We start from the raw sequence: 24,713 nt of genomic DNA on the forward strand, positions 1-24,713 counted from the left end.
TTTTCAAACGAGCAACGTAACACCCAGGCCTAGTCAAGCTCCAGGAAGGCCAGCTGAGTGATCTTTTCTAATGGAAGGTAACCTAGTTCGGTACTCGGCCTGGTCCAACCTACCTCAGAAATGGTTTATGTGGGTCCTGACCCTACCACTTACTGGAGGAGGGGCTTGGTATAATCACTTACTCCCTGCTTCCACATCCCCACGTGCACGAAAGGAACTGTGATATGCCTTCTCGTGACTGGTGTGCACATAAAATAGCTCCTGTGACAAGTTCTTGGATGTGTACCAGACAGAGCAAGCCCATGAAGGCCATTCAGTCCCATTCAGTGCTCTGACTTTAAAACACACAACTCAAGTATTTTGGTCTGATCACAGATCTTTTTGTCTTTTCTGTTTCCTCCAGATGCCTGTACCATCACATATGAGTGGTAAGTCATACATTTTAGTACTACAATAATGAGACTGAAAAAACAAAAAAACTCACTTTTGTAAATCCTCAAAATTTTCACATAGGTATATAAATAACATGAAATGATCAAAAGGGCATGTCCTAACCCCTTATTGAATGTAAAGCCTTGGGCAAGTTTAGTTCAATAGTAGACTTCGATCAGTCGTAGCTTTAAAATAGTAGTAACGACAACAAACATCTCTCGTACTAGATTGTAAGGTCCCTGAGGGTTGAAATCTTTTATCCCACTTTATATTCTCCTAAAGGTCCTAGCAGACTGACTGGGATATATTAGATGTTGAAAGGAAGGATAAATTGAACTATCTTGAAGGGCATGCCACCTTGGAAAAGAGCTTAAAAGATTGCTTAGTTGCTATAAAATGAATACAGAAATTAGGGAAAAAGTGAACTCACTGCCTAATAATACAGCAGTCACAATTTTTACATTTCATAAATTTCCAACCACTCTTGAAAAAGTGTCTCCCCAGCTGAGAGACAGAAGATCTCCTATGGGATCTACCTCTGTGATTCCATGACTTCTGGCAAATTCCTTTTCTTCTTCTTAAATATGATTATACTGGAGCAGCCCCTACACAGAGGGCTGGGACGGCAAGAAGAATCAGAAGCAGTCCTGCTCGCCCAGAGCCAGAACCCCTAGGGGCTTCCCCATCTCTGTCAAGTTCCTTTTTCTTTTCAGACTTCAGTTTCTTTAGCCACACAAGATTGAAGTAACAAGCTTTCTAAAATCTTTTAGTTGTAAAATCAGATGCCAAAATTTCTCCACACACCTCTGGCAGGTCTCCTATGAGTAAGGTGCCCTGACAGGCACTCCTGAAGGATGTGAGACCAAAAGAGAGATATGTTCTCCAATAAACTTATGGTCTATGAACAATAAAACAAAGGACACAAATAACCGTGATCCCAGGCAGGAAGGGGGTAATGGCCAGCCAGGAGGTGCTCATGTGGAATCCGCAGCTGTGGGCACAGCAGAGGTTTTGCAGAGGGGCAGCATTCATCCTGTTTCGATGTGGCCAACACAGAGCACCCACATGCCAGGCACTGTGCCCGAGCACAAAAACACAAAACTGTTACCAAGCCACCTGCCTTCACAGTGCCTGAAGGCTGATGGCAGGAGGGAGACAGAGAGGGGGCAGGAATTCCAGGCAGAGGGCCTTGTGCAGCGCAGACAGGAAGGCAGCGTGTCACAAAGCACCCAGGCACGGCCGTGACTCCGCCGGCACAGCGGGAGGCTGTGTCCAGAAGAGCAGCCTGAGGAAAGGCAGGGGGCAGGATGCGACTGACATGGAGCCCCTGAATGTCAGGCTTTGGGGTCTGGATTTTCATCACTTCAACTAAGCTCCCTAACAGCTCTACCTACCTACCAACTGAACGTGGGTCGTGTGCTCAGTCATATCCGACGCTCTGCGACTCGTCTGTCCGTGGGACTCTCCAGGCAAGAGCACTGGAGCGGGTTGCCATGGGGATCCTCCCTGGCCCAGAGACTGAACCCCTGTCTCCTGTGTCTCCTGTGTCTCCTGTGTTGCAGCCACATTCTTTACCCGCTGAGCCACTGGGAAGTCCTAACAACTCTAAGTGACTGAATGTTTATTAAACTTCACACAACCATTGATTTGTATCCAAATATACCTTTTCTGTAATGAAAAGGGATGTGGCTGAAAGAAAATTCTCCCCCAAAGGTAATTTAAATAAATTTATTTGCAGGAGAAAAATATCTGCCCGTAAGGTACAGTCTGATCTACAATGATCCAATAATAGTCACAGCTCATTCTGGGAGGACTCTCACACAGGCTGTAGGAGCAAGTCCGCACGGAGCATCAGAATCACAAAACCATCTAACCAGAGTATTACACAAGACATAATGACCATGATACAATAATAAAAATACACTATCAAATACTCACTACTTTGTGAGCTACAGCTAAAATATAAACAAGTTAGGCTCTTTCTTAAAAAAAAATGAAGAAAATATTTCTATTACAGCTTTATTTCAAGCATTTTCAGTTAGATACCGCTTTATATATTTTTACTCACAAGAGATAGCAAAAGAATCCTTTCTTAAGTATCAGTAGATAAAATATATTACTCGTTCGGATGTTTGCACTCTGAAGCGTACTTTGCCAGGTATGAGTTCAGATAAGAGAATGAAACTGTGCTGCAGCAAAATCCTGGCTGATAATCAAGACCTGGATAGTTTTCATATTTGTTTAAACAAAAATTTACATCACGGAAAAAAGAAGTGAGGCCATAAGAGAGCCAACATTATTCTTTCTCAATGGAGCAGTCTGATTCCAGAGAATGGGCTTTCCAAGCCGAATTCAAAGTGTGTGGTCCCGAAGTTGAATTCTTTCCAGTCGGAGGAGCTGCCTGCGGCTGAGGCAACAGGCAATGATGAAGCGAGTTGAGCGGAAAGTGTTAACTGAACTACAGAGATGGTCACTGATAAAACAAGTTCCTAGAGGTCCTCGGGGCCCACACAGAGGCGAAGGGCAGTCAGAACTATCAGTACAAAAGAAAAATGTGCTCACTGAACTGCACACATAGAGCTCCTAGGAGGGTTAACAGTTCTTGACATGGGTTCCTGGTTGTAGTTTACAATATCTGCCTTCACCACTCTCTGTCATAAAAGAAAACAGAGTTATTATCAGGACATCAGAACATTTAGAAAGAGCTCCTTAAAGTATATTTTTATTTTCTGAACTTCGTGAACTCCTGATGACAGACATCATAAATGAAGCAGAAGCTGATATTAAAAGAATCAGCCAGAACCAACTCATGTCAAGCTGGGATTTTCTTTTTTTGGGGGTGGGGGGCTAAGGGGGGTGGGAGGGGGTTGGTTTGTTAAGGATGTAATAGCAATTTTTTAATTCAGTCGTCTCTGGTTTTATGACATCTATGAGGTTATCACAAGTCTAATAAAAAACTGGCAAATCAATATGAAAAACTAAACCCCAGTTATAATTTAAAGCAAAGGATTTAAAATTAATCATTACAAGTTTTGATTCATAGATAAGGCCTCATCATTTCAAAGTAAAAAATATTATTTATTAATATTTCCATATACTATTATACTCAGGCATAACTCTTTTAAAAATGTTTATCAATTTGTGAGTTAGTGAGAGGAAATAAAAATGTTAAAGAGAAGTCACATATAAAGAAGAAATGTTTTGAGCAGAACTTTTCCAATTTTTAAAACTTTTCTCCTAAATCCCTGACTTACTTCCAAATGGCTCCACTACTGGGTCATGAATAATGACTCTAACAAAATATAGAATAATGAGAAATTTATATTACCTCACATTCATGTGTTTAAAACAATTTAAATCAAAAGACACTTTTAACTCTTCCTTCTTTTCCTCTAACACAACTTCAAGGAATATTTTAAACAATGAATTTAGCGACATGCCCTAACATTCTTCTTTAAGTAATAATTTAAGGAAAAACAAATCCTGAACTGTTTTCAACTCCTACTAAGTCTGCACACATAAGCAGACAAAGAAGGGTAATTCAAGGCAAACTTTAAAAATACTCTTTCAATTACTACGCTATTTCAGGAAAAACAGTAAGGAGAGAATAATGAAATAACTGCTTCAATTCTCCATTTCACTGCACATGTAATAAACATGACCATAAAGACAAATACATTTGAAAGTAAATGAAATGTTATTTTAATTTGTTCCCAATTCCTTAAGTCATAAGTCTGGCAAAGGATCAATTTTTCAAAGTTCCAGAACAGGACTTATGCAATATTAATTCCCAAGAATGTACAATAAATCTTTGAATTTTTTATTCATAAAGAACAAGATAACATTCACCAGTTCTCCCCACCCTCCTCCCACAAATTGCAATAGTTTATCGATTAATACCTGCACTACTGTACTGAACAGATTCTGCTCTGAGCAGAGCTGGTATGTTGGTTATCTTCTTCCGAGTACTTCACTATTTCTGCCCTGACAATACGCTGTCAATTCCGTATAACACAAACAAGATGCAGAAGAAAGGGGGAAAAAAAGAAAGAAAGAAAAAAATGGAAAGTGTGTTCAATGACTGAAAATAGATGGGAACACCAAAGTAGAAAAAGAAATACGCACATAAATTTAAACAAGCCACAAAAGAAATAGCAGAATATATGCATATAAAAGGAAAGAAAATGAACAAAGATACAAGAAACATTACAATTCTATTTAATTATTGAAATGGACATGTCTACTGAGCCTCCCAGAAAAGCTGTGGGCTCTATTTTTGATATCACAATTACATGTAACGCATATAATGCCCAGTATTTCAGAAGACAACAAAGAATTTGGGGGCTTTTCTCTACTAAAGTGCAGCTGAGGTACTCATTCAATTTCTTTTTACAAACATTACTGAGGATCTACCGTGGGCCAGTCCCTCTACACTGGGAACAAATGGTGAACTGCACAGGATTTGTTCATAAGCTGCTGTGGGAAGGGAACATGCACACAGCTAACTGTCATACCAGATAAGAAATTTACTAGTGGATTTATAACATGTGTGGAGGGAACAAAGAGTGGTTCATTTTCTTTGAAGGTAGAGGATGCATACATCAGAGGAAACTGCATGTCATTTATGGTTTTTACATTTAATCATATTCGTTATTGTCAAAGACCTCCTTTTGACGGTCACTTCCCCGGCTCTCACAGCCCTAACCTCCAAGTTTTGAAATTTCATACAGAAATAAGTAAGATCAAAATACATTTTTTATAGTTAAAAAACATACCATATTTTAAGCATGACAGCTGATGTTTTCAAATGAATTTTGCTAAGTAACAAATCAAAACTAGTCAGATTTTTTGATTACTATAACCCTTAAGATGAGAAGACCACATAAGACAAATATGACAGAGATAACACACTCCCCAAATTTTTTAGACTTGGAACTATACCCACTTTTAATGAGTTCCAATATTTTATTTTGGAAAGATCTTCCTTCATCATAGCATCTATTAATTAGCACATAGAGAAAAACATATTAATCAGGCTGCTGCTTGTGCTAATGTTTATAAAGCCTGGATAAACAACCGAGAGTAAATGAACAGGACACTAAGGTGTATTAGCCTTGCACAGGCTCTGCTCCAGTTCTCCAGCAAGCAGTATTAACTTCTGGACAAGACTCATGATTTACTAGGCACTCAGCCTGATGCTATCACAGGAGCATTGCCAACTGCCACATGACATATGAGGGGGGCGCATCAGTGACCCGTTGAACATCATCATCTGGCCTCCCCAAACCTAACTGCTTCATGCCAAACTATGGGTTACAATAAAGAGAAGGGATTTTCATAATCAGCAAGCAACTCATTAATCCTCCAAAATGATGGTTTAAATCCTATCTTATAAACACAACCAGGTCACTGACCTATGGTCAAGACATTCTGGTCAAAGTATTGACTAACATAAACGACTTGGATTTTCACCACTAATTCTCATCAAATTAATTAAGAACTAACAAGGCAACATCTTTCTTGAGGGCCTTGGTTGTTTGACATAAAGCTCTATACAAAATTTCTGAACTGGAAGCCAGAATCAAAGTTCTACATATTCAGGACTTTGCTTTCTCTGAGTAAATAAAGCATAGTTTCTATGATGTAAACTTTATGGTAGGGGACTTCACAGTAGTTTCTTGTTTACAAATCATTCAATCATTGATGTTTTCAGAGAAAAGTGTTACCTACAAAACACCAGTCTTTATGTTTGGAGCTACAGAGTAAACTCAACTCTGCTATAAACTCTGTTCTCTGCTATTAGTCAAGTGAAGGAAAACAATGCAGTGGCCCTAAGAGAAAGGGAGCTGTGTGGCTGAACACCAGCTTAACCCCTGTTTTGTCAGGGTTGTCAGAGTCAGGTCCTAGAACTGGAAGTGGGAGCTCTCCATTAGGGTAAGCAAGAAAGCAACTTAGGAGTTGAAGTGGTAAGGTATAAGCAGTAGAGATGGACTCGGGAAAGATAAATCTGGTCAATTCTGGAACTGTGCTCTAATCCAGAGAGTAGAAACATATTTACCTTACAAAAGTCATAGTTGGTCACCCTCAGGATAGAGAGGAAACATACTCTAACAGCTAAAACACCTGTCACTATCACTCATTCAAAGCAAACCACGGTTCCAGGTACTGGAAACATTCCTGCAAGCAATCATGATCTCTCTTTTTTTTTGAGATGCATTAAGAGTCTAGCAAGGAAAACAAATGCATAAATTATTAAAGAATACCATGATTGATACAAATTCAACAGGCAAAAAGTTATAGGTTACCACTCAAAGCACAGATATAGCATTTTTTAAAAGCAGGGTACCGTGCACACAGTAGGAGCTTAAAGAAAGCGACTCTCCTTTTCCTTCCATGTCATGGCATACGCATACACTGCATAATATGTCATCACAGGCTGTCAGTAACAGTCACAACTCTGGGCAAGCTACTTTACCTCTTTGGTCTTCACACTCTCCTAATCTATAAAACACAAGGTTTATCTATGTGGCCGCTAAGATCCCATTTGGTTTTGAAACTATATGGAAAAAAAATTTTTTTTAAGTGAATAGAAAAAGAAAAAAAATGGAATATGATCTGACATCAGATCAGATCAGATCAGTCGCTCAGTCGTGTCTGACTCTTTGCGATCCCATGAGTCGCAGCACACCAGGCCTCCCTGTCCATCACCAACTCCCGGAGTTCACTCAGACTCATGTCCATCGAGTCAGTGATGCCATCCAGCCATCTCATCCTCTGTCGTCCCCTTCTCCTCCTGCCCCCAATCCCTCCCAGCATCAGAGTCTTTTCCAATGAGTCAACTCTTCGCATGAGGTGGCCAAAGTACTGGAGTTTCAGCTTTAGCATCATTCCTTCCAAAGAAATCCCAGGGCTGATCTCCTTCAGAATGGACTGGTTGGATCTCCTTGCAGTCCAAGGGACTCTCAAGAGTCTTCTCCAACACCACAGTTCAAAAGCATCAATTCTTCGGCGCTCAGCCTTCTTCACAGTCCAACTCTCACAATCATACATGGAAAAACCATACAAAAAACATGTATGACCACAGGAAAAACCATAGCCTTGATCTGACATGGGGCTTAACAATATTTTTTTGGAACTTTCTCCTCAGGCAAGGGAACCAACCATCAACAAAATGGGTGATGATTATGAAACCATCAATGAAAGGCCACATTAAATAATCATTAAATAATGAAAAGGCCACTTACTATATGAGAGAAGACATTTGCAAATGATATCATGAAGAGTTAATATACAAAATATATAAAGAATTCATACAACTCAATATCAAAAAACAAAACAACAGAAAAACAGAATTAAAAATGTTCAGAGGACTGAAATAGGCATTTTTCCCCACACAAGACATACAGATAGCCAAAAAACACATGAAAAAGATGCTCAACACTTCTAACAGTTAAGAAAATACAAATCACAACCGCAATGAGGTATCACTTCACACTTGTTAGAATAAGTACTGTCAAAAAGACAAGAAATAACATGTGTTGGCAAGAATGTATAGAGAAGGGAGCCCTTCCATACTGCTGTGGGAATGCAAACTGGCACAGCCACTATGGAGAGCACTATGGAGGCTCCCCAAAACACTGAAAATAGAAATACTATATAACCCAGTAATCCCATTACTGAGTATATATCTGAGGAAAACAAAAACACTAATCTGAAAAGATATATGCACCCCAATGTCCACAGCAGCATTAATTATAATAAACAAGATATGGAAGTCACGTGTGTTCATCAGCCCAAAATGGGTAAGAAATATGTGATACACACACACACACACACACACACACAATGGAATAGACTCAGCCATAAAAAGAATGAAATGTTGCCATTTGCAACTACAGGGATGGACTTAGCGGTTATTATGTGTAGGGAAATAAGTCAGACAGAGGAAAAATAAATACTGTGTGTCTTCAGTTACATGCAGAATCTAAAAAATAAAACAAACAAACTAATTATATATAACAAAACAGAAATAGCTTCACAGATATGGAGAACAAACTAGTGGTTTCCAGTAGGTAGAGAGAAGAGGAAAGGGGAAAGATAGGGGACAGGGATTAAGAGGCACAACCTACTAGGGATAAAAATAAATAAAATACATGGAAATAATGTACAGTTACTATTTTCAATAACTTTACATGAAGTATTATCTACAAAAATATAGGATCACTAAAACTAACGCATACCTAGTTCAAAGCAAACAAAGTCATAATTTATTAACTGGCCAGTGAAAATGTCACTAATAGAGAAATAAAAAACGGATCTAGAGCATACTTGACATATCTGTCTGCCCTCATGTAATCTGGGAGCTCCCTGAGGATAAGGACTGTGACTTATTCATCTCTGTATCCCCAGATTTCAGTGTTCTTGCATAAAGACCCTCAAAAAACATCTGCTGTCTTAGTAAACTTCATTCCTTCTTTTCTCCATCTTCTCTTCCTTGAACAGCTTGTAAAGTGTGTTTATAACTCATATATAACTCATTTTATATGACTGTCAAATGGGAATAATCTAGGTTAAAACTAAAATAGCAGAATCTCTTTAAATAATCAGTGAATGGAATTAAGACTGAGGCCTTATTATAAATATTTGACACAAACAAAATTACTATAGCATCAATTTCCATGTGACTGGTGAGTCTACAATCTAAATTCTTCTGTATAAAATAATACAAAACACTTTATCATTCTGTGACACTGAGTTCCTTCAGGACTCTTTCGAATGACATAAAACCACAGAACGCAGGTGCACAAGCTCTTGCTCTCTCCTTTCCTTTCTGCCCTACTCCTCCACTTTCTGTATATAAATTATATATAGAAATGAAGTTCAGATTATCTGAACTTCTTTGCTTTTAAATGAACTTTCAGAGACATCAAATGGCCAATAGGTACATAAAAAGAGGCTCAATATCACTAATCAACAAATTAAAACTACAGTGAGATATCACCTCCCACCTGTTAAAATGGCTGTCCTCAAAATATAAGAGATAAGTGCAGAGAGGATGTGGAAAAAAAGGAAACCCTGAATGAAGACTGTAAACTGGTACAGCCCCTGGAAAACAGTATGGAGTCTCCTCAAAAAGTTAAAAACAGAACTACCATACCATCCAGCAATTCCATGTCTGAGTATTTATCTGAAGATATATCGACTCCCATGTTCATTACAGTGTTATTTACAATAAGCAAAATATGGAAACAGCAAAGTGCCTGTTGATAGGTGAATAAAGAAAATGTGGAATATAAATATATGTACATATACACACAATGTAATATTATTTAGCCATGAGAAATAACAGTCTGCCATTTGTAAAAACTTGGATGGACTTCGAGTACATTGTGGAAAATGAGATAAATCAGACAGAAAATGGCAAGAATTGTATGATACTACTTACACATGAAATTTTAAAAAGCAAAATTGCAAAAAAAAGAAAAGAATAAAATGGTTGTTCCCGGAGCATGAGGGGATAGGAAAGCTGTCCTCTAAAGGGTACAAACTTACCATTATTAGTAAATAAGTCCTAGAAATAATGCACAGTACAGTCAATACAGAAAGCAATATTGTTTTATAATCATCAAACTTGCTAAGGGATTAGAATTTAATTATTCCAACTACCAACAAAGATATTCATGTAACATGATAGAGGTACTAATTACTACTATAATGGCAAAATCATATTATAATAGATAAAGATATCAAGTTAACATGTTATATACTTTAAATTTACATAATATTTTGTGCCAAGTATATATCAATAAAAAATAATACTGTGCTCAAGATAGCTCGCAAGTATGTTCTTAGAAACATCTTTTAAAAATAATGAACTTTCAAAAATGTTTCCTTCCACTGAGAAAACTTAACTGTGAAATACATAATTTAACTGGCAAAGGCACCAAATTCACTGGTCTAAGGAATGGAGAATGAGGTTTCCCTACACAAAGACTCTGACAGACCCAGTGAAGGAGGGCTTAGTAGCTTGAATTCATCTTCAAATGAATGCATTCAAAGTAAACACCAACAAGTCGAAAACAGAGCTAAACTTCATGGCCTAAGAAGCCGGGGTGCACTTACAAACAAGGTGGAGTGTACAGGGAGGGTGAGGAGCTCTGTAGTGAACACATCTGACACGGGTTTAGCTAAAACGTGCCTAGCTGTTAAGTCGATCTCTAAAAGTCCAAAGAGTAACTTTCTGTCTCTTGTGACCAAGAGTGAGCTAAAAATACGAATCAAGCGTCCCTAGAATTCTGCCTTTTAGCAGTACCCCAGTCACTCCACCTCTCTGGAGATACCCTAGAACCTGAGCATTGCTGGGGGCTCGGGCGAGTACAGACCCCTTGTCCGGGGGGCCATCAGTGCTGCACCAGCACACCTTCTCCTCTAGAGGGGCTCATCACTGGCTCTCCCGTTTTCCATTCCTTCTCCCTTTTATCCAGTCATTCCACAAGTCCTACTGATTCTTCTGTGAAATGTCTCTTACATCCATCCCTCCCCTTCCACCCAGTTCCGGTCCTTATCACACGAAGGCAGTAACCCAGTCTCCTTGCTTCAACCTCTCTGGCACCCATCCACACACACACACAAATTCCATTAGATTAATCCCATCTAAAAACTGCTTTCGTTTATTTCCCTGCTTAAAATTATTTTCCACTGTCAATATGTGAGATTAAGATTATCAACTTGGCATTCATAAATCTCCATAATCTTTCTTCAAATTTCCTTCACACTCCAACACAAATGGTCATTTATTTTAACCAAACAGCTCTTCTCTTTCCAAAATACCATCTAAACTTTTCAACTTGCTTGTTCCAGCTTCTTTTCAACTCCCCACTCCAAACCACCCAGTGAATCTTCCCCCAGTACGGTAGCGTGGAAACATTAGGGGCACTGCCATCAGAAAGACACGAGTTCAAGTCCTAGGTCCACCACTGCCCAGCTGTGGATAAGCACATCGAGTTACTTAACCTTTCTGCAGTCTCAGTTTTCCAACCATAAAATGATGAAGTGCCACCTGCCCCAGAGTTATTGTAAGGATTAAATGATGTAACAGTAGCTGGCACATTTATTAATTTTCTTCACTGCATCTTAAACTCTTAAATCTCCTCTGGATCCAGCAGTAAACCACACTTATATGATCAATTAATCATTTATGATCGCCTGAAAATCACTGATGGACTACCTAGTTAACCAGGCACAAACATCATTTAGAAAGTGAAGCTACAAAGCAGAGGCATCACGTGACTTCTTGGATCTGCCAAGGTCTGTATAGTCAAGCAAATCACTGATTTCTCTTCTTGTATCTATCCTCCTAGGCCAAAATCAAGTAACTACTTTGGTCTGGGAACAATTTATAAGGCACAAATAGCTAAACACTGTGTCTGGCCACAGTAAGTGTTGAAATGTCTTTTGAATAGTGAGAAGTAAAGGTAGATTTCCAGAGTTCCAAATATTTAAATGAAGCTCTAGAAACAGCCATATCAGCATAACAATTTTCAATTGATATTTGCTTAAACTGTCTAAAAACATGCACACACAAAGACTAACCATGAAAAGAAGACACAGAATTAACTCAAAAAGAATTAAAGAAAAATTTAAGGATGGAGAAAGATCATTATACCTTTGTAGCTTCACAAAGCAGGGAAAAAGTAGAGAGGGTTGAGGGAAAATGTTATTTATCAATATATGTTGCTTCTAAGCAAACCACTTCTGAAGTCTAATTTTAAACTACAGGCTCTGATTTTTTTATTCAATCAAACATGTAAAGTAGTGTGCTACTGTATCTTTAAGCAGCTGACTATTGGTATTCATGTTTATTTCTTAGTCTAAGAGAACTGTCTAGGAAGAGTGGAAGAATTCAGAAATCCTCAATAATTAATACCATTATTAAATTAACAATAAAATAACATCAAGAATTAATATTACAATGCAGGATATTTTACAGAAGAACAGAGAGCAACACTATTTTTTATAGTGTTTCACCAAACCAAACATAGAAGATGCCAAATAGGGTAAACTCTTACTACTTAAGGCTAAACTTTAATAAATAGTTGGGATTTTATATAAAACATAAAAAGGATATTATACAGTAATCATGGAAGAAGAACTTAAATAAAGAAGTACAAAATAATATGGTCAGTTCCTTAGCCATTATTTAACTGCTGATGAAATTTTTATTACATTAATCTCATTTTTCCAACCAAAAAAAGACAAAATGAGGTTTCAAGGTATCATCATTTGGCAAAAACTTAACATCCTCCATCTTCTGCAATAAACAATGACTCATACACACAATCTATTTTTAAGGCTGTTAGGGATATGTACATAGAATGCACAAATGTAAAAGGATTCAGAGAGAAAATTAATGTCTTTTAAGAAATAAATTATTTTTTTTAAGTATACAGTTCAATATAATCACCTGTGACTGTTCTATTTCTGCTTTGTTTAACTTGATTCCAAGGATTTCAGCAGCAACTTTCTGAAAACACAGGAAGACCTGCATAACAAAAACAGGTTTAAATGATTTAAAACAGGCATGTCTAAGTTACCTTCAAACAAATTGAACTTTCTAAAAAATGATAAACAGCAAGAGCTGCAAAAATATGATGTACCAGGTTGTTCCAAAAATACATTTGTCAAATACAGCAACATTTAAAGTATAATAATTTTTTAAATGATTAAACCATAATTTGAAAATTCATACACTTCACTGAACTGGTCTAAATTTACACACTTATCCTGAAAAACTTACACTTTTAAAGAGTTAACATAATTAATTACAGCTATGACATAAAAAAAAAAAAAAGACTACTAGCCAAATAATAAACTGCTGTAAGTCCTGAAGAAAATGAAAGTAGGGTAAAGTTTTTCACTGCCAATTTTACACTGATCTTTGATATGGCATTAGCCTGCCTTGAAAGGTCTTACTTTCCACTCTTTCATAATCTCTAAGATTCTAATCAATTTTAATAAATTCTCTCTGGAGCAAAAAACTTAGTAAACTTTACTGTATTTTGTCAAACAGAAAAGTAGCAGTATATGACTTCCCTGATAGCCTGCAATGCAGAAGACCCCGGTTTGATTCCTGGGTCAGGAAGATCCAGTGGAGAAGGGATAGGCTACCCACTCCAGTATTCCTGGGCTTCCCTTGTGGCTCAGCTGGTAAAGAATCTGCCTGCAATACAGGAGACCTGAGTGCGATCCCTCAGTTGGGAAGATCCCCTGGAGAAGGGAGAGGCTACCCACTCCAGTATTCTGGCCTGGAGAATTCCATGGACTGTATAGTCCACAGGGTCGCAGAGTCGGACACCACTGAGTGACTTTCACTTTCACAATCCAGTATCATGAAACAAAAATCTGCAAAGACTTCTATAAACATCCTTTCGTACATAGATAGCTTATATGGGGTCCACTATGATTCCTGGAGCTCCAATAGTCTTTGCTTGTCTGCATATCTTGTCTTTACCCCCTAAATATCCGAGTTTATTCTGACCCCTACTTACTCACGACTCAGTTCAGTTCAGTTGTCGCTCAGTCGTGTCCGACTCTTTGCAACCCCGTGAACTGCAGAACAGCAGCCCTCCCAGTAATCACCAACTGCCAGAGTCTACCCAAACTCATGTCCATTGAGTCGGTGATGCCATCCCACCATCTCCTCCTCTGTCGTCCCCTTCTCCTCCTGCCCTCAATCTTTCCCATCATCAGGTTCTTTTCTAAAGAGTCAGCTCTTCGCACCAGGTGGCCAAAGTATTCGAGTTTCAGCTTCAACGTCAGTCCTTCCAATGAACACCCAGGACTGATCTCCTTGAGGATGGACTGGTTGGATCTCCTTGCAGTCCAAGGGACTCTTCAAGAGTCTTCTCCAACACCACAGTTCAAAAGCATCAATTCTTCACTACTCAGCTTTCTTTATATTCCAATTCTCACATCCATACATGACTACTGGAAAAACCATAGCCTTGACTAGACGGATCTTTGTTGACAAAGTAATGTCTCTGCTCTTCAATATGCTGTCCAGGTTGGTGATAACTTTCCTTCCAAGGAGTAAGCGTCTTTTAATTTCATGGCTGCAATCACCATTTGCAGTGAACTTGGAGCCCCCCAAAATTAAAGTCTGACACTGTTTCCATTGTTTCCCCATCTATTTGCTATGAAGTGATGGGACCAGATGAAATGATCTTAGTTTCCTGAATGTTGGGCTTTAAGCCAACTTTTTCACTCTCCACTTTCACTTTCATCAAGAGGCTTTTTAGTTCCTCTTCACTTTCTGCCATAAGAGTGGTGTCATCTGCATATCTGAGGTTACTGATATGTCTCCCTGCAATCTTGATTCCAGCTTGTGTTTCTTCCAGCCCAGCATTTCTCATGATGTACTCTGCATATAAATTAAATAAGCAGGGTGACAATATACAGCCTTGACCTACTCCTTTTCCTATTTGGGACCAGTCTGTTATTCCATGTCCAGTCCTAACTGTTGCTTCCTGACATGCATATAGGTTTCTCAAGAGGCAGGTTAGGCGGTCTGGTATTCTCATCTCTTTCAGAATTTTCCACAGTTTATTGTGATCCACACAGTCAAAGGCTTTGGCATAGTCAGTAAAGCAGAAATAGATGTTTTTCTAGAACTCTCTTGCTTTTTCCAAGATCCAGCGGATGTTGGCAATTTGATCTCTGGTTCCTCCACCTTTTCTAAAACCAGCTTGAACATCTAGAAGTTCACGGTTCACATATTGCTGAATGAAGCCTGGCTTGGAGAATTTTGAGCATTACTAGCGTGTGAGATGAGTGCAACTGCGCAGTAGTTTGAGCATTCTTTGGCACTGCCTTTCTTTGGAACTGGAATGAAAACTGACCTTTTCCAGTCCAGTGGCCACTGCTGAGTTTCCCAAATTTGCTGACATACTGAGTGTAGCACATTCACAGCATCACCTTTTAGGATTTGAAAAAGCTCAACTGGAATTCCATCACCTCCACTAGCTTTGTTCGTAGTGATGCTTCCTAAGGCCCACTTGACTTCACATTCCAAGATGTCTGGCTCTAGGTGAGTGTGTCACACCATCATGATTATCTGGGTCATGAAGAACTTTTTTGTACTCATGACTACTTACTGAATATTTATCACAACTTCAATAAGGCTATCCACTCCAGTATTCTGGCCTGGAGAATTCCACAGACTGTACAGTCCATGGCGTTGCAAAGAGTCAGACAGGACTGAACGACTTTCACTTTCAACAACTTAATTTTAACTTCTAATCAAAAAGAGATGATGTCCCCAAAAGGCTTATGTCATTTGTACCCCAAAGAGCATTACATATTATAGTTCACTGATGGTCAAAGTTCAAGGAGAAACAGGAAAGCTAGTGTGGTGAAATGGAGAGAAAAGGAGGACTGTAAAAGAAAAACAGCAGAGTGACTAAGAGCATCAGGTACGCCTAACAAATCAGGTAAGATCTGTTGGGCTATTATGGGGAGGACTTTGGCTTTCATTCACTCTGAATGAAATGGAGGGTGGCTTGATGTGACTTCTGTTTTAACAAGGTCAATCTGGTTGTTGTACTGAATATTCACTATAGAAGATCAAGGGTCAAAAAGAGAACCTGGCAAGAACACTAATGTAAGAGATGATGGAGGCCTGAAACAAAGTGGCAGCAGTGGCAATGGCAAGAAAAGTCACCAGATTATGGGCACATTTTGAAAGCAGAAAAACAGGACTTGGTGAGAGTTGTGGTATGTCAAAGACAGGAGTCAAGGATGACTCCAAAATCTTCGTGGTCTTAGCAACAGATAGGAGATCTACTATTTACTGAAGTGGGGAAGACTGGAAAAGATCTGACGAAGAAATATCAAGAGCTCAGTTCTGGACCTGAATCCTGCATTAAACTGGACTGACTCTTAAGACACTTAAGCAGGAGTGCTGGGGTGTATGAGTCTGGAGTTTAAAGAGGTTTGGCCAAAGCCATGAGACTAGATGAGGTCACAAAGGGAATAAGTTTAAAAAAGAGAGATATCCAAGGACTGTGCCTAGGGCAATTCAATGAAGGAATCTGCAAAGGTGATAAGAGAGTAGTTGTCAAGGTAGGAGGGAAACCAGAAGATGTAGTATTCTGGAAACTAAGTGAACAAAGTATTTCAAAGAGGAGCGAGTGATCAACTATTTTATATGCTACAACTAAATCAAGTAAGATGAGGACTAAGAACTGGCCATTGAATTGAGCAAAAAGGAGGTCACTGATGACCTTAATAAGAGCATTTTGGGGTAAATATTAGGGGCAAAAGTCTGACTGGAACTGTTGAAGACAAACCGGGAGGAGAGAACTGGAGATAACTCTTTTGAAAACATTCTACTGGTAAGTAGCAAAGAGTAAGAAACAGCTAACAATGTGGGTGATCAAGCATTTTCTTATATTTAAGGTAAGAGAAGTCATAACATTTCATGTGCTGATAGAATAATCCAGTAGACAGGAAAAAAAACGATGCAGGAGTGAGAATTTTAAGCCATGTTTGTTACGAGGCAAAGACACATGGGACTAATGCACAAGGGAGGAGTTGAGCCTAGCTACGAGCAGAGACAGCCCAACCCACAGGAATCTCAGAGGAGACAGAGAGGTGGGAATGGACAGTGGGTGGGAAGGAGAGTTGGGGGAGACGAGGTGGCAAGAGTATGTCAAAGTTGTCTTCCCTTTGTTTCAATATTTTTTTAATAAAATAAGAAACAAGGGAATCGGCTAACAGAATGGATGATGAAGGTTTGAAGATTTGAGAAGAGAAGCTATGAAACACTCATCTAGGTGAAGGAGAGAGACAATGGCCTAAGGACATAAGTACTAAGCAGCATTAAGGTCCACTTGAGGTGAGCTGACTGTGGACTGTAAGTGAAACCTCCAACATGCCTCTAAGCTTTTTTCTCTCGTCATGTTCAAATACATGAGTGCAATCATATAAAGGGGCGTAGTCAAGGTTTAGTCAAATAAGTCAGATAAAGTGACTGACGGGAAAGGAAACTGACAGAGTATTGCATGGTAATGATTTTGACTGACCATGAGTAAGGAAGAAAGGAAAATGAGGACATGAAAGGTCAGGGGCAAGTGTTAGGATCAATGTCATGTAGGCCCTGCTGCGGCTGCAGACTGACTGGACTAGGGCATTCAAGCTGGTCAGTGATTAGCATGCCTGATACTGAGATATGAGATAACAGAAGGGCTACAGTAATCTGTAATGACAGAGCATGGGGGTGCATGGATGAGGTGGGGTGGTGAACAAAGATACTGACACCACTAAGAAATATGACAAAGGTAGTATCAGAGAAAGTACAGTAAGACCGGAGATCAACTTCTCAAGCAATGAAGGGAAGTAACCCATGATTGGAGATGACGTAAAGTGACTTCACAAGAACAAACCATTTCAAAGTTGCCTTTAAAAAGAAAACAATGAGGATTTTTAAAAGTACACAAAAAATACTAAGTCGTTAAACACAAGCTAAAATACTGGAAATTAAAATAATTCTAAAATGACAAGAGACCCCCAGGAAGATAAGTGAGGGTAAAAGCCCAATTCATGGATGGGTTTATCAAGGAATATTGATACTGTATACATTTTTAAAGTAGGTAGGTGTCTCACATTAGCATTATCCTGGGTAAAGGGTTCTAACACATCACATTTTTAAATGAGTTTGATCCCTCAAAAGATTAAATAACTTTTATATTATTTAATATTTACCCTGAGCATATAAACCATCAGTGAAATCATACAGGGAAAACATGAAGAAGATTAAACCACAGAAAAATTCAAACGTCCTTTGGTTGAAAATGTCAAGAAAATTAACGATCAAACAAAAATCTGGGCAGCGGAAAGAGAATATTTGCAAAAATTATGACAAATGGCTGTTATGTTATCCCTAACACAAAAAGGTCATAGAAAATTTTAAAAAGCAACAAAAATATAATAAACAGGTAATAAGCAGAAAATCAACAATAAATAAATTTATAATAAGTACATAATATTATAAACAGATAATAAGCAGAAAGTAGGCAATAAAATTTTAAAAATTTCAAGCTCAATAACAGTCAAAGAAATTTAAATAGTAAAATACCTTTTAATCCCTTGTCTGCCAAACTGACAAAGTTTTAAAAATAAATAAATTCTGAATGTTAAAAAAGATTACAGAGATATGGCACTCATACAATGCTGATGGTAGGATAAATTAACTTAGGCTTTCTGGTGGTAATTTGGCAAAAGGTTTCAATTCTCTTCCAAGGAAATAATCAAAACTTACAGACAAAATTTTACAATGTCCTGAACTTGGAAACAATCTATATATCTAACAATAGGGACCTGGTTGAATAAATCTGAACATTTATTTAATGGATTATTAAATCTAGTGAGATTTTAATCTATTTAGTAATATTAAGTGACACAAGAAAATTTTCTACAGATAAACATATTAAATTAAAAAATACAAAATTATTTCTATATTATGATCTCAATTTTTAAAAAAATAAACATTTAGCATGGTTAATATGGTGAACCCTGGAATGTCAATCCTTAGGTTTACAAATCCTATCTCCACCACTTATTCTGTGTACCCTGAACCCCCACAACATAAGACTATTCTATAAAACAAAGATAATTACTTATGATTTCTAGAAAATAAATCTGACTTACATGTGAAGATATTTTAGACTAATTCAAAAATATTTTAACATCATTCTAAACTTCTTATTTAAATGGTTATGGTGATTTACAGAATAAGCATCCATTCAAATACAATTAATTAATTAACAACTAAATAGAGATAATCAAAGCAGTACATGTCCATCACAAAGTAGGCACTCAGTAAACGCAGTCCATTAGCCGTGGTAGCAGCAGCATCAGAAAATGAGACTATCATATGAGGTTATGAATGATCATCTCTGGAGGGTGAGATTATGAGTGATTTATATTCTTTTTAACTTTTGTATTTTTAATTCCCTAAAAGAACCATGAAATTATGTTAAATAAATTATAAGAGGAGTATCAATAGAATAAGCATGTTGTATATAACCTAATGGTATTTTATGTCTTCAATAGGAATTAATCTAAAAGTTAAGTAATGGAAGTATACTTCCTATGAGTATTAGTAAATAAAAGTAAAACATCATTTATAATATTTAGCATTCATTATCTTACTTACAGAGTCTCCTGTCTTTGCTGAGACAAAGTGGCTACTAAAACCATTTTCCTGGCAAAATCTTAAGTGTTTTTCAGGTTTTACTGTTCGCATATGCTCCAAATCAACTAGAAAGGTAAACAAAAACAGAGAACAAAATTCAGTAATAAAGTCAATCAATAAATATTTAATAAGTTTAAATGTGACTTCTTTTCCAAGATTATACCCCAGCTTATACACTAGCGGTATAATTTGGGGCAATTCTTTTAATCTCTTTATGCTTCAGTCTCTAAATCTAAAACCTGGGAAAAACAAATGGATCTATTATATACAAAGTTCTTTGAGAATTAATCCATGTTTAGTGTACAATGGGGCTTCCCTGGTGGTTCAGCTGGTAAAGAATCCGCTTGCAATGCAGGAGACCTGGGTTCAACCCGATCCCTGGCTTGGGAAGATCCCCTGGAGAAGGGAAAGGCTACCCACTCCAGTATTCTGGCCTGGAGAATTCCACGGACTGTATAGTCAACGGGGTCGCAAAGAGTCAGACACAACTGAGTGACTTTCACTTTTATGCACAATGACCAGCACATGTTAAGTGCCCAGAAAACTAAAAGCTATCATTCCTATTATCTATATAGTTTGAGGCACATTTGATGATACTCAAAAAATATGCATTAGTATAACGCATTTAAACATAGTGATTAATTGTAACATATACTTTCCACAGCATATTTGGTTTGAAAGTTTAATTACCTTAATATATTAATTACAATAGTTCTGTAATCTCTATAAACTTTAATGTTAACACAAGCACATTATTAATTTTCTGCCAAAAGATATCAATATTTCATTGTCTACTTACTTTATTTACAGTTATGGCTTAATTTCACAAAGACATAGCTCATTTGCTTTCCAATTCTAAAAGTGTCCATTCTCAAAGCAGTAATGGGCCAGAATATATTTTCTTGAATAGTGGTAGGTGCTTTAAAGCAAAGCATAGTACTCATATCCAATACTGGTTTTATCCAACACAGTCTAATTTTTTCAAATGTGATCTTTTATTGAACAGTTTCTCTTTTTACAACACTACAAACCCTATAAGGGTGTTGATTCAATGCTGTCAAATTATAAGGCAAATATATTCACAGGATTTAAGGACAACTAGGCTCTTTGAGTCAATATAGGAAAAAAAAACTTAAACTGATTTCCTGAGGAAGGGACCCAACTGACTTGTAAAAACTTGTAAATTTGCAAATCTAGTAAGCTTACATAATAGTGGCAATTGATTATCAACTAAAAATGCTCTCATAATACGTAAAAGTCTTTATTTGAAATTACATTGAAGGTCTTTAGTTTGTAAGCTCAAGAGATCTTTCTCTAGGAGATTTTTGATCTACTGGGGGATTCCTGAGCCCCATTTATACTGCTTAACTAGGATAATATGCACCTTTTTTCTTTTCTGGCCACAACTTGCTGTTCCTTAAACATCACTGAGACTTTATTTACAAGAAGAGGCCAAAAAATGTCCAGATACCACAGGCATCAATTTGTTGACGACTAAAATACTAAACTATTAGCACTGACATTTGTACATCTAGTTTACCATAATATTGAAGTTAGAATACTTTCCTAATTCAACAAGAGTAAGAACAAATCATGTCACTAGGAAAATTCCCCAGTGAAATCACTGTCAAATTAAAAAAATAAAGTCTGTCATTCAACATGTATGTACGTTTGTCTTTTCTAATGGAACACAGTCTGCCACGGTTGTGTCTTTCTTCCTTTCTTTCTTCTCTCCCTTCTCCACTTGCCTACCAGATAACTCCTCAACTACTTACACAGATAAACTACTATAAATTTATCTATATAGCACTGGGGGATTTACTAGGCAAAAGTTTTTTCCCTAACAAAGATAATCATTAGAGACTAATAACTATCACTAATCAATTGATACAAAATTATTCAGTAAGTATTTATTATATACCAAGCTCTATGGTAGGCAGTGAGAACCCAAAGAGATACAATCCAGGTCCTAAAAAAATTACCACCAGTATTAGGAACATAAAAGACCATTAAGAAACATAAAAGTTATCTTAAATAACCGAGATTTTGAGAATGACACAGCAGATATAGAAAAGGCCCTGGCAGAATTTGACCATTGTTTTCCTCTGTTGTGTTAGAATTTAGTGAGCAAAATTTAAAAGGCCTTAATTACTAGAGTCTGTTGTTGTTCAGTCACTAAGCTGTGACTCTTGCAACCCCAAGGACTATAGCCACCAGGCTCCTCTGTCCATGGGATTACCCAGGCAACTATACTGGAGTGGGTTGCCATTTCCTTCTCCAGGGGATCTTCCTGACCCAGGGATCAAACCCATGTCTCCTGCATTGGCAGATGGATTCTTTATTGCTAAGCCACCAGGAAAGCCCTAGTTACTAGAATACTTCATTCTAAATAATCCAGAAATAAATTCTGACAATGAAACTACAGTGAGATACTGATGAATTCTTCCATTTCTTCGATTTCTGAAAGCATCCTTAAAATTATTATCCAGTATTCATCTAGCATACATGTGGTAACCATCTTACTGATATGATTTAATTTCCCTTATATCCTTCAGTGCAGGGGTCCCCAACCATTTTGGCACTAGGGACCAGTTTCTTGAAGACAATTTTTCCATGACCAATTCAAGCGCAGTAGGGTTCTCACTCCTTTGAGAATGCCTGTCGCACATCTGACAGGAGGCAATGTGAGCAAAGGGGAATGGCTGTAAAGACAGATGAAGCTTTGCTCGCTCACCGTCTTGCTACTCATCTCCTGCTGTACGGCCCAGTAGCTAACAGGCCAAACACTGGTACCAGTCCATGGCCCAGGGGCTGGGGACCCTACTTCAGTGAACCAGTATTTTATTTTTTTTAATAAAATACTTACTCTTATTATTTTCTTATTTTAATACAGCTAGTTCCTGTATTTTATTTTTGAAAACGGAATTAAAATCTCCCAACAGCATTAATACATAAACATTTCCCAAATATTCAGAAAAACAATTATCATAAGGATATAAAAAATGTCACTAACTAGAAACAACTACTGTTAAAATTTTGGTGTATATCCTTCCAATACCTAAACAACTGAAAGACATGGGCATTAACATTGTAATATGCAACTTTCTTTCAGCTCTACTATACTATACCCTGCTTAAAGTATGCTTAACAATTTCAATGGATAACCAGTTTACTGATCACTCACTCTACTCATTCAGCGAATATTTGAGTGCCTACTATGGCTAGGCAAAGAGAAGGAAATGGCCACTCCAGTATTCTTGCTTGGAGAATTCCATGGACAGAAGAGCCTGGTGGGCTACAGTCTATGGGGTCGCAAAGAGTCGGACACAACTAAGCAACTAACACAAACACAGACATGGCTAGGCACTGTCCTAAGAGCTGCATATGTAACAATGACCTTACATTTTAATTCAGAGAAACAGACCAACAAGTAAATTACAAAGTATTGCAAATGTTGATATATCTTATTGAAAAAAAATAAAATATACATGAGAGGAATTACTCTTTCAAACACGTAGGTCAAAGACCCTTTAAGGTGAAGACCACACTCACCACACTCAAAGAAAAGCCAGGAGGCCAGAGTGGCTGATGAGTTAGCAAGAGAGGGAAACAGCAGGAAATGAAGTTTTAAAAGCCAGGAACTATATAGGTCACTAAAAGAGAGATGCAAAGCTACTGGGAGGTTTGTAAGGAAAAAAAAAAATTTTAAGATGTCATCTTACAGTTTAAAAGGCTGGGGCTGCTAAATAAACCACTGTTTGTTGTTTTAGTCACCAAGTCCTGTCTGACTCTTTCACGACCCCATGGACTGCCCATCAGGCTCCTCTGTCCATGGGATTTCTCAGGCTAAAATCTGGAGTGGGTTGCCATTTCCTTCTCCAGGGGATCTTCTCAACCTGCATCTCCTGCATTGCAGGTGGATTCTTTACTGCTGAGCTACTGGGAAATAAACTGTAATTAAATGTAAAGCAGAGAAGACACTGAGTTAGATTACAGTAAAACTCTAGGAAAGAGAAGACCGTAGTTTGGACAAAGGTGGGAGCAAGAGAGATGATAAAAAGTAGGGTAGATTCTCAATATATTTTGGGAATAAAAAGTGAGTAAGAAATACTAATAGATTTGCCATGCATGTAGAAGATAAAGAGAATCACTTGAAGATAGTTTAACCTGGACTTTAAGTGAAACAGTGTATCGTAGGTGTTGTTCCAGGTACACACAGCTGCATGGATGCAGCTGCTGAGCAGATAAAGGTTTACAGTTCAGTAGTGCTGGAGTTTTCCCAATCATGTACAATTACTGAAAAGAAGGGCAGGTAATTGAAGATAAAAAATGTTAAGGAGTAGATTATATTGAAAAAAGCATGGAATTTAAGTTAGATAAGAAGAGGAATTCGGAAAATGAAAAATTGGTAAGATTAAGCAATGTCAAAGTCTTAAGTGGGTTTAAAAATTACTGAAATTGGGTTACCAAAGATGAGAGATAACAGACAAACTGGGACACAAGAAAGTGATAATTGATATTATGGAGAGAGTAAGTCTTCAGAATAACCACGTATACCTATGGCTGATTCATGTTGAGGTGTGACAGAAAACAACAAAATTCGGTAAAGCAATTATCCTTCAACAACAACAACAACAAACACTATGTTAGTGTTGATGGGTGGCAACATTATAGCAGACGATGAATTCAAGGAACTGAGAGACCAAAGTATTAAAAGGAGAATCGGTATGCAACTAAAATTGCTAATCAAGAAAGCAATAGTAATGCAGTGACTGACCCAGGAATCAAAATCTTTAAGAAATTCAAGGCAGTGAGTGATTCAGGGGTTGGCTCATGTATAATCATACAGCTTGATAGTCAAATCTAAGGGTTTTTAGGCAAGATAAAGAAGAAAGATCTGGAAAGAGCAATAACAAGAAGGTCACTACCCACCCTCCAGTACTAGTGATAAGGCAGATACAGGAGGGGACGTCAATATTTGAAAGAGCTTCAGGAGACAGCAGTACTGTCCTTACAGGAGAGCTAAGTG

The 24,713-nt window shown here is 37.7% G+C and overlaps 1 protein-coding gene across 2 annotated transcripts in view; it reads right to left on the minus strand.

Annotated features, from left to right (window-relative positions):
• Positions 1-2,145: 2,145 nt before the first annotated feature.
• The window catches only part of RAB28 (RAB28, member RAS oncogene family), a 99,047-nt gene continuing 76,479 nt past the window's right edge, over positions 2,146-24,713 (minus strand). Inside the window, exons 5-8 of one of the 2 annotated variants that reach the window (XM_010857273.1) lie at positions 19,646-19,749; positions 12,896-12,973; positions 4,333-4,427; positions 2,999-3,083 (exon numbers count right to left, since the gene is read on the minus strand). In XM_010857273.1, coding sequence (XP_010855575.1) covers positions 4,338-4,427; positions 12,896-12,973; positions 19,646-19,749 — 272 coding nt within the window. In that variant the 3' untranslated portion in view covers positions 2,999-3,083; positions 4,333-4,337. Of the gene's footprint in view, positions 3,084-4,332; positions 4,428-12,895; positions 12,974-19,645; positions 19,750-24,713 lie in introns of both variants that reach the window. The other variant, XM_010857272.1, reaches the window with a different exon arrangement.

This window comes from Bison bison, unplaced genomic scaffold (genome assembly GCF_000754665.1).
Source record: "Bison bison bison isolate TAMUID 2011002044 unplaced genomic scaffold, Bison_UMD1.0 scf7180017864379, whole genome shotgun sequence".
NCBI lineage: Eukaryota > Metazoa > Chordata > Mammalia > Artiodactyla > Bovidae > Bison > Bison bison.